The sequence below is a fragment of the Cucurbita moschata genome, unplaced genomic scaffold (assembly GCF_002738365.1).
Source record: "Cucurbita moschata cultivar Rifu unplaced genomic scaffold, Cmos_1.0 Cmo_Scf00052, whole genome shotgun sequence".
Lineage (NCBI taxonomy): Eukaryota > Viridiplantae > Streptophyta > Magnoliopsida > Cucurbitales > Cucurbitaceae > Cucurbita > Cucurbita moschata.
This window is the reverse complement of record NW_019268568.1, coordinates 197,712-209,104: the sequence shown is the minus strand read 5'-3', so window position 1 is coordinate 209,104 and position 11,393 is coordinate 197,712. Positions and strand designations below refer to the sequence as shown.

The 11,393-nt window shown below is 34.5% G+C and overlaps 1 protein-coding gene across 1 annotated transcript; it reads right to left on the bottom strand.

Moving 5' to 3' along the window:
- Positions 1-2,333: 2,333 nt before the first annotated feature.
- On the bottom strand, positions 2,334-9,570 carry LOC111436165 (disease resistance protein RPS2-like). The gene is made up of 5 exons (XM_023073871.1): positions 9,507-9,570; positions 5,148-8,022; positions 4,687-4,962; positions 3,412-4,128; positions 2,334-2,927 (listed from the first exon to the last, which is right to left on the bottom strand). Exons 2-5 carry the CDS (start codon positions 7,995-7,997, stop codon positions 2,694-2,696), a joined length of 4,077 nt encoding a protein of 1,358 aa, XP_022929639.1. The 5' UTR covers positions 7,998-8,022; positions 9,507-9,570; the 3' UTR covers positions 2,334-2,693.
- Between the last annotated feature and the right edge of the window lie 1,823 nt (positions 9,571-11,393).

Here is an 11,393-nt window from a genome sequence, read left to right as displayed (position 1 = left end):
CTTTAAAAAAAAAAAAAAAAATAGGAAAAATGGGATGAATATAAAAATTATACTAAGTAAACCACCTACTTATAGGCTCTCATCACATCCTAACTTAACAGAATCTCCACAGTCTTCAAATTGGCTCTAGGATGTCTAGTTCTGGTCTTAGTCCCTTTGGGGCTCGCCCCTTAGGACTTGCTCTATAGAGCTCCACTGGTTATCCGTCCTTTCATTTGGTACTTAAGGGTCTCTTATGCTAAGCTGACATGACCGGCGTCTCTCTATGAGGCGCTACCTCTGCATGGCTATCTGAGACTACATTGTATCTAGTCTAGGGGTGTGCTGAGTACCTCTTAAGTCCATGAAAATCCTCTAGGGGGCGCGACTCAATCCGTTTCCGTGCAGCTAACGAACTGTACGACGTGGGGACACATTTCCCATGAGAAATGGCTAGGAGCAATAAGAACTGGTCAGAAACCTCTGGTTCCCCCCACGAAGCTATAGAGGCCGTTCAGACAACTAGCACTCTAAGAACACGTGGTAACCTAACTACAAATCTCTAGGCTTATCATAGTAATGAGTCATGGAATATAACAAAGTGTGCATGCAACCGTCGACTAATATCATCATACATAACTAATGCAAACTAGACATGCATGCGTCACGGGACGATGACCTCCCTCAGGGGGCGACGTCATCCCTCGGGCACCTGGAACGCAAAGTTCACAATTTTGACATGAATTAAACATATGAATACGTATAGCGGAAGCTTAAAACATACAAGCAACACCCAGATAATTCTCCCAATACACCCATAATTTTTTGTTAATTTTATCGCTGAAAATTAAGTGAGTTTTTGGGTAACATTCAGAGATTTTAACTATTTAAACAAAACTAAAATAGAGTGCCACTGCTGTCAAAAAAACAGAAAATAATGAGAAAATCAACTTAATGAGGAAGGTTCGACTAAGAGAGATTAAATAGATAAGTTGTTGAGTTTTTGGGCAGATTTTAGTTCCTTTTAATAGATTTTCAAACCCACTTTCGAGGATCATGAATGGTGATTATTTCCATAATTGTTGTAATTTTCTATTAACAAGGCTCTAGGAGAAGAATTATCCTAACCCTTCTATTAACTAGAGTATTAAATAGGATTTCATTGCTTCCTCTCTTCTCCCGAATAAGAGAATAACTATGTATGTAAAGTAGCTAATTAAACATACATGTAAATCATAAACTAAAATCATACCGTCAACATACTTAAACTATATAAAACTCTCTCGCCTCCCCTATTAAGTTTAGCTCTCCATACAAACTGAATTAAACAGAGGAATCCGCATCTTCATCATGTAAAATTGATGGAATAAGGAAATAGAATAAGGAAATAGAGAGTTATCCTAGGTTGTTGCCGTTCGTCAATGGAAGTTCCCTTCTCTTGAACTCTCACGTCCACCTTTTTGCCCTAATCAATCATTGTTGGTCTCCTTTTTCTTCTACTGTCAACAGCAGGAAATAGAGAGTTATCCTAGGTTGTTGCCGTTCGTCAATGGAAGTTCCCTTCTCTTGAACTCTCACGTCCACCTTTTTGCCCTAATCAATCATTGTTGGTCTCCTTTTTNGATTTCATTGCTTCCTCTCTTCTCCCGAATAAGAGAACAACTATGTATGTAAAGTAGCTAATTAAACATACATGTAAATCATTAACAACAACTCTTTAATAAACTAAAATCATACCGTCAACATACTTAAACTATATAAAACTCTCTCGCCTCCCCTATTAAGTTTAGCTCTCCATACAAACTGAATTAAACAGAGGAATCCGCATCTTCATCATGTAAAATTGATGGAATAAGGAAATAGAATAAGGAAATAGAGAGTTATCCTAGGTTGTTGCCGTTCGTCAATGGAAGTTCCCTTCTCTTGAACTCTCACGTCCACCTTTTTGCCCTAATCAATCATTGTTGGTCTCCTTTTTCTTCTACTGTCAACAGCAGGAAATAGAGAGTTATCCTAGGTTGTTGCCGTTCGTCAATGGAAGTTCCCTTCTCTTGAACTCTCACGTCCACCTTTTTGCCCTAATCAATCATTGTTGGTCTCCTTTTTTCTTCTACTGTCAACAGCTGCTGGATTAGGGTTTTCTTCTTCTTCTCTGGTTTCACAGCAGTTCACTGCAGCAGAGGCTGCTGCTGTGTAATTCGATTTTCTCCCCAAAATGTGGCTCTCCTCCTCTTGGTCTTCCTTTTTCTTTTATATTGAGCCTGTGTTCCTCTTTAGGGCTGGAAAAAAGGAATAAGTAGTCCACATAGGATGTTCCTCATTGGATAGTCAATGACTCACTTGGACTGACGTAGATTTAAAATTTCCATGTCATCCCCCATTTGTTTCCAAATTTGCTACTCCCACATGGTTTAACATAAATGTCTGAAATTTTACCACATAACTCAATTAAATATACAATTAAGATCGATTTATGTCAAATCATATTTTTTTCATGATGGATCGCAATAAACGATTTCATGCTCACTAAATAGAATAAATGGGGTAATAAATGAGTAAATGGTGAATAAGAGTGCAATATTAACTACAAAAAGACTTGATATGACTCTAGTTTTAGAGAGTTATCACAATCCAAACGAATCATAGGCATTTCTTCCTAAATACCGGGTGGTGACTTGCTTGGTTGACGTCTCTCTAAAACCATTCATTAGGGATCACTTTGAGATACCCTCACGAGCAATTGTTGTAAGTTGGGCCAAGTGTTCCATCATTTGATTTTGACCCACCACAAGAGCTTGCAATTGAGCTCTTATCTCAATTAACTTAGCTTCAACATTATCTTGCACTGTCGTCGTTATTTCTTCTTTTCTTGTGGATGTCTCCTCCTTCAACACATCTGCTTCTCTTCTTTCTATCTTCCCTCTCTGGGTAGATTCATCATCTTCAACCTGTTATTATTATTGGAACCATAATGAATCCAAATCAATCACCCCTATTTGACATATGTTGATACTAAAGAGACCCAAAGACCGTTAGAAACCACAACTCTGTACAATTATATGATATTATCCACTTTGAACATCTACTTACCAACCTGAGCATATATAGTCGAAGATGTTCTTTTTCCTATGGGGCCAAGACTCTATGGGATGGAAAATCTTCGTTTAGACAGGAAATGGAGGAGGGAGGGGAAGAAAAAAGAATCCACATAAGCTAAACGAGGATAAAGACATCTTCATCCCCACCCGATTCCTTCCTCTTTAAAATATTGTTGTCGTGGTTGTTTAATGTTCTTATAATTTGAAATGTGGTTGAACATTTTCACTATAATAGATAACTAAATAAGTTTGATATCAATCCTGCATGATCCTTTTGAGTCGGCATATCAGAAAAAGGACACTAAACTGTATAAGAATCAGAGAATGTAAATACCTTTTCAAGAGCGGAGGAGAGTGTTGAACTTTCTGAAGTTCCTTCCATCAACTTGAATGATTTGCAATGGCGTACATCTAGCAATGTCAATGATGGGCAATCCAAAGTATATTTCCCTGGATAAAACCTCTTAAACTCGAACAAATTCCAAAGAGACAACGATGTCAACCCACTCAACACGAACGACGCATCTTCATATTCATCTCCATCTCCTTCAGCTCCTCCTTTTGCAACAATTTCCTCAACTCCACAGAACTGTATTTTAAGCTCTTCAAGTTGAAAGAGATCCTTAGCTATGGATACTGGGAAGATATTCAAAAGGCTTTGACAATGAATTGTATGCACAAGTTGCAGAGATGGATAGCTTAAGAATCTTTGTGGGTCTGTACTCCATATGTGCTTTAGTTTAGGTAGACGAAGCAGCTTCAACTCTTTCAAATGGTTTGCTGCAATGGCTGCTACTTGTTTTCCATTGATAACAGGCACTTTCACTTCAAATATCTCCACTACGGAACGACAGTCTGTAACGTTTAATCGCTCGAGATTTGTCAGTCTGTTGAGCATGTAATTCGGAAAGACCGTCTCCAGTTTTTTGCAATGTCTAATGTCCACTTTTTTCAACTTTGTGAAGGATCCTGAAGTAGCTTCCTTGTCCCATAATGTCTCCAAAGCATCCATGCGAGAGACTACGAGGGACTCCAGGCTCGGAAAAACATTCTGCATTCAGCATTTGTCTCAATCATTTTTGCTTAAAATTCAAATTTTTAATATTCTATCCATTGAAGGCTCTGATTTTTTAACACTAATAAATATAACCATGATATACAATTTTGGTCTTTCGTATGATTCACATACTTTCAATAAATCTTAAATTTAGTCATTGTACTTCTAACAAAATTTGTAAAGATAGGACTATTTTTAAGATTCACTAAAAGTATATAGACTAAACTAATACATATGAAAGTACCGAATGAAATGAAAACCAATCTGAATGAACCGAAATGCTATTTCAACCTAGATGATTTGGCATATCTTAGCAAAAGTTGGTACAAACATAATAAGTTTACTGAATCAACTGGGTCCGATCACTTGTATTTACCATTTGTTCATTATCTTATGCTAAAGAAAACGATGTTATATCTAATATGAATGTTGTATTAGCATTTTGTTGCTCATGTTTACAATAGAAACTAAATATAGATGCATAACTAATTGAAATCTTTGGAAGAAGAACAATATTTTCAAAAATTTAGAAACTAAATTTAAGAAATGTACCTGGTTCTGCAAAATCGATTTGGAAGGGTGATTGTTGTCCAGATCTTTATCTTCTGAAATGATTATAGCTTGCATCATCTTACAGTTGTTTATTTCAAGGCGTTCAAGATTCACAAGGCTTTGTGCTACAGTGATTGTCATTAAATATTTTATTGAAGCACAATCCACCACACTCAGAGAAGTTAGATTTTTAACGCCAGAAGGAACTTGATCCTGCCATATCTTTCCCGCATTCAAAGAGTGTAATTTTAATGTTTCCAATTTGGGGAAGGAAACCTGCAAGACATTCAACAAGTTAAACAAAACAGCTTTTAACAATTTGTTTCTCAATAAAGAATTAAGAGAATGAATACGAGAAACATCCATACAGAAGCAAAAACACGAATCGAACCGTCGTAAAATGTTCACTATGTCCTGACACGATAATTAGTGAGTTATCAAAAGATTGGAACATTGCGTACCTGTTGGTTGAGAAGTGGATGAAAACCAGTCTTAGTGGCAGAAATTATTTGATCTGAATCCCGTTTAGTTGAAGGCATTGCTAAGCTATCATAACTGTAGAAACTCATAAGCTCCGGCAGATGTTGGAGAATCAGAGAACGCAATTCAGGGAACTCAATCTTGTTCTTCTCATCCCACTTATCACCATTGATTTGCATTTGTGTCTCATTGCCTTTGGAAACTATTGTTTCCATGGCTCGACATTCACTAATTTCCAGCTTTTGAAGATGCATAAGGCCTCTACCCATGAAAGATGGGAAAACAAATTTCAATCTGTTACAGCTTTCAACTTTCACTATTTTCAAGTTTCGGAAGGACATTTGTGGAAGTCTTCCACGACAAATGCTTGCAAGTTCATCTAGATTTTTCAGAAACAAGGACTCCAACAATGGAAAGGCACTGTGTTGATGCTGCATACCATCTGACTTGACAACACTCACAATCTCAGAATTGTTTTTGACACGCAAACACTTCAATTTCGGAAAGCCCTTATGGTCTAAACTATATAGAATATCCCTCGCTCTCGCACTTCCTAATTCATCTAGATATAGATTTTCAGTATTCTCTAGTAGTGCTTGAATTGCATCCTCTCTCTGAATGCCTCTCTCAAGCTTGAGTTTTAGAGTCTTTGAAGTTTCAAACTTTCCAGACCAATCCCATCCATCTCCAATTAGTATTCTATAACCACTCAAGTTCCCGAAAACCGAGGCGTTCGGTAGCAGGGTGGGATTTGGAATGTGTACATGTAGAGTGGTCAACCGTGGCAGGTAGTTTAATTCAGAAATCCTTGCATTAATATTTCCCTCATTCATATGTCCTACATTCCAATGTTTAAAACTATTGTCCATGTACAATTCAGACAATCCTGTCAACTTGGATAACAGGTTAGCAGGGATCACCTTGAGTTTGAAACAATTGGACAAGTTCAAAACCTTCAAATTGGTCAATTCCCCGATTACTCTAGGGAGTGCAATAATATCAGATGCTCTCAAGCTAAGAATTTCAAGCTTTTTCAATTCACCAACTATAGACATGTCAGGCAAAACACAATCATCTAGACATAATGTGTGAAGGTTTACCAGTTGGTCGATTGATGATGGAAGTTGCTGAATACATAAGCTAGTCAAGTCCAAAACTCTTAGTTCCTGCATACCTGCAAAAAACTTTTCAGGTAAACGTAGAGATGTTCTTTTCCCCACCAATAATAGGAACCTAAGCTGTGGACAGATAAACTCTGGGAGTTCAGTGTGATCACTGCAGCCTAATGAGATTGCAGTGTAATCTTTGAACTCGTCCATTGGAGGCCACAGACTCTCTCCAGCACCATGTCTTACCAAATACTTGGACTTCATTTTAGACGCAATCAAAATTGCAGTATCTCGAACTATATCGTGCATTTTCACGAAATCGCTATCAACCCCATCAAGCAACAAGTAAGAAGTCTTGAGTTCATCAACCAAAGAAAGTATTCTCCATTTTGCCGCTGCTAGAGAATTCATTCCATTTAATAACCCCAAACCCATGGCATACATCAACAAGTATTTGATGTTAATCTGATAATCTTGTGGAAACAAGCTACATAGTAAGAATAATGACCTGGCTTCGTCTCTGTTTAGAGATTTATAACTCAATTTCAATGAAGAATATGCCTCTTTGTTCACCCCGTAGTTATTGGGTTGGCTAGGAAACTTCAATTCATGCAAGGCGTCGTTCCAAATTGGCCGCCCTTTACCTTTCAAGGCTTGTGCAACAGTGGCAAGAGCAAGCGGCAATCCTGCACATTCATCTGCCAATTCAGTAGCAACAGCTTCCATTTCAGGATCAGAATCGTTAGAAGATTCAACAAAATCACATGCCATCTTGTTGAAAAAATTCCTTGCTTCCTTTTTTGCCAGAACATCGATCTTGATATTTTTCTGAGTACCAAAATCACCGAAATACAAATCATCCTTTCTAGAAGTCACAAGAATCTTGCATCCCTTGTGATGGCTAGAAATTCCAACGTCTTCCAGATCAAGCTTAGCCCAGACATCATCCAAAATCACTAACACCTTCTTCTCCATCTCTAATCTTCGACGTAGTCTATCGGCTCTCACTCGATCCTTTTCCTCCTCAAATTTCAACCCTAACTGATCGGCAATCTCCCCCTGTATTCTCTTAACATTTGGAATCTGCGTTACAGTCGTCATTGCTAAAGCATCGAAAAGCTTTCCCTCGATGACTAATCTTGCAATTTCTTCAACTAAAGTTGTTTTCCCTACTCCCCCCATCCCGTGAACCACAATCACGCTCGCATTAGCATCAGCAAGCGCTTCAATTATCTCCTTCAAAATCAGAACCCTGGATTCAAAGGCTTCAAACTTCTTACTATTGTTTAGCATCATAATCCCCTGTGGAGGTATACGATACGCAACCCTCTCGAATCTCCCTTCTTCGATGGCCTTAACAACCTCCATAGCCATCTTCGTGGCTCTTCTACTAAATCGATGTCGCGATAGCATATTCCACCATCGAAGACTTCGCACGTTCGCTTCATTGAAAAACCTATCGACTTCATCACTAAATTGTTTGGTAATGCTCAACCATTCGACAACCATACCTTCGATTTCATCTCCATTGCTTTTGGCGGAATCGACAGCGTGTTGAACAAAATCTCTGGTTTCTACCAGCTTCTTTCGTTGATCACTGAGATTATTTACATTGCTTCTAAAGTGGACCAAATAATCCAGCTGCCGGAAAACTGGATCCACAGTGCAGTTGGTGATTTTTTCTCCGATTGGACCAACAATGGCCGCAGAACAAATCTCCATTTTTCCTTCTTCGTCTTGATCGGCTCTGCAGAGAAATGTGTGAGAATTGAGAAGACGCAGTTCATCGCAGCGTTGTTAGCGTTCACGCTATCAATCAGGCGCGTAAATTTTGAATTTGACCATTAAAATATCACAACACAACAAGGTAAACGTACCTACGTGTCTATGTCCAAAGAATAATAATAATAATAATAATAATAAATAATAAATAATAAAATAAATATCTTTTTACTGTAATTCACTTTCTTACACACAAAAATTAATTAATTTTTTTTTAATATTTTTATTTTACATTTACATTTTTATAACTTTCTCGAATATAATATACTTTATTGTCGAATTAAGATCAAAACACTAAATATCGAGTTATTTATAAATATTATTAGTTACTGACTATAATATAATAATATTTAAGTTAAAACTTTCTTTTAATGTAAAAAACGTTATAATATTAAAAAAAAATTCTAAAAAAATTATGTTGGTAACTATTATATTATATATTTTTTTATTTCAAACATTATATTACAATTTTTATTGACATTTTTTAATAAGAACTATATTATAAAATTTAAATTATGTATTAGAAAAAAAATTAGAAAGAACCATTTAAAAAAAAAAAAAAACATGTCAATTTTTGTCTCCACTCCAATTCTCGTAAAAATAAATTTAAAATTTCGTGGAGATAGAGAATGAAAAAACGTGTAATTTTTTATGTCTACTCCATCTCATAGACATTTTTGTCGGAATATTTTTTCGAAAAAACATTTTCATATTTCAAATATCATGGTTTTCAATAAAAGTATAAAATTCCTCAAAAAAAAAATCAAACAAGAAATAGTCTTGAAAATTTGAAATACATTTAAAAAAAATAAACTTTTAAATAGATTTAAAAAAATAAATAAATGCAATATTTTATCAATTAATAAATAAATAAATTCCAACCAAGCGATAGTAATGGTGGCGGCTAAATGAGTTGACTCTCAAGTCTTTCAACCCTTTCCTACCGGCCACTTCAAATTATGACAACCACTACCTCATATTTTTATTTCTTTTTTTCTTTTTTCTCTAATTGAATTAAATGGATTTATCCACAAATTAAACTCATATTCATATAATTCATATAGTTACATAAATATAAGATTTAAATACTTAAATATCTTGCAATTTTATTTTTATAAAAAATAATATTATTAGATTAAAAATTTGAACGACTTATTAAAAAAAAATGGTCAACTTTTCCGTATTAAAAATACTTACCTCTGTTAGATTCAACCTTTCGAGCATAATTTTAATTACAATTTAATCATAATATTATTATAATTTTGTAATGAAAAAATAACTTTAATTACTATAATATAGAAAATTTTAAAATGCTAGAAAAAAAAAACCATCCAAACTCTAAATTATTATTCTAAAATTTACCAAACTACCCTTTTACTAATATTTTATTTTTCTATGGAATATCATAAGAAAATATATAATAATAAATAATAGAAAAATTAGGCATACCTTAATTTTGAGATATAATAGCTTCCTTCTCTCTCTCCTCTTTTTGGTCTCTCTCTCTCTAAAAAGAATAAAAAAAAATAGAAGGCCATAATAATCATAAGCTTAGCTCTATTTATAGAGAGAGCCACACAGGAAAGTTCCAAGAAACTAATAATTTAATTAGGGTTCTTGTGGTTCAAGAAAAATTAAATCTAGATTGTTTGGGACTCCTCAAATTTGAACCATTCTCCTTCAAGAATTGATATTACATTTTATTTTTTATTAAATTTTTTTATTTTTAAATATATTAAATTAAATTAAATAATATGTGGCGTACCCGATCTTTTCTTTAATTAAGTTTCTGTGGAATATTCGAATTTCAATTTAGTCCCTTGTTCAAATTTTTAAATTATATTTATGACGCGTTTTTAATAATTGGTTGAGATGGAAATATTTAATTCAGAATTTTGTATTAGATGTTGCATACTAATTTTAAATAATTAATTAAATATGATTATTTTTAATAATTATTATAATAATTAAATTGAAGAATTAATTATACGTTATATTTTAAAAATTCAACATAAAATACAATTATTTTAATTTATTATCATTTTTCTTTTGTTTTTCTCTCAAATTGATAGATAAAAATAAGTTTTATGAATAAATAACGAAAAGGAAACTACAGAACTACATGCAAAACACAAATAATTGAACCAAGATAAATTAGCTTTAAAAAATTATAAAATAAAAAGAAACAATATGGGCGCAATCACCTTCTTAAATTTTGATTTTCGTTGACAAAGATACGTTGGATGATGAAAGTTCACGTCGGCTAATTTAGGGAACAATGAAGAATACTATCTCTATTGAGATGAAGCCTTTTCGGGAAACCCAGAGCTAAGCCATGAGAGCTTATGCTCAAAGTGGTCAATATCAAACTATTGTGGAGAGTCATGTTCGTCTAACATGGTATTAGAGTCATGCTCTAAACTTAGTTGTGTCAATAGATTGGTAAATCCTCAAATGTCGAACAAGGACTCCAAAAGAAAAGGAGTCAAGCCTCGATTAAGGGTAGGCTTATTTTGTTCGAGGAAAGGTGTTGGATGATGAAAGTCTCACATCGGACAATATCATACCATTATGAAGAGTCGTGTTTGTCTAACATTTAATATATAAATATTATAGTAATTTCAAACTTTTAATTTGTATTTAGATAGGATGTTCATGGAGTAGAACGGGATGAATTTCTCGTCTTCGGCTCCACTCACGTTTCATTCACATCGCCACAAAATTTCCTATTAAATTTGGTGGGGACAAACTTCACATACAATAGTCTATTCATTCAAAAAATTGATCTTAAAGCTTATTCATGAAACTAATATAACTTAATTATCCTAAAATCGTTCTTAGACAGTGGGAAGTATTATTACAAGGGTTGGTCGTGGTTATGCACGGGTTGGGTTTGGGGATCCAACCTAAGTGTAATCCAACTTGTGACTTCTCCTTTTTTACCCTCCAAACATTCAATATTTGCTCGTTCTTGTGGCATATTTTGATGGTTAATTGTGACGATAAGTGTCATAAAAATGTTCTAAAAGTGTATCGAAGAGTGGAAGAGAATTCAAGTCTAAATCGAAAGTATTTTCAAAGATCTTCACAATTCATCGAATCAGATTTTACAAAGCCTCGTCTTTAATTCCTCTATTTAGTCACTCAGAATATTTTTAGTATATACTGTTGTAGTACTAGTCATTTTTTTGGAATACTACTCAACTCTATGTTCTTTCACCCCAACTTAAAATTTTAAAAAAAAATTAAAAAATAGAAATAAATGAATAAAACCTATAGGTTGACCCAGAAAACAATTTTGACACCTGTTCCCAGAGACCGTAGGAAATAAATGGG

Bases quoted from the DNA above. Each gene is read 5' to 3' on its own strand.
- LOC111436165 (XM_023073871.1), bottom strand. From the start codon at position 7,997: ATGGAGATTTGTTCTGCGGCCATTGTTGGTCCAATCGGAGAAAAAATC. The intron at 4,963-5,147 runs GTACGCAATGTT...AATGTCTTGCAG, and splicing joins ATCCACTTCTCAACCAACAG to GTTTCCTTCCCCAAATTGGA. The intron at 4,129-4,686 runs GTACATTTCTTA...TGCTGAATGCAG, and splicing joins AATCGATTTTGCAGAACCAG to AATGTTTTTCCGAGCCTGGA.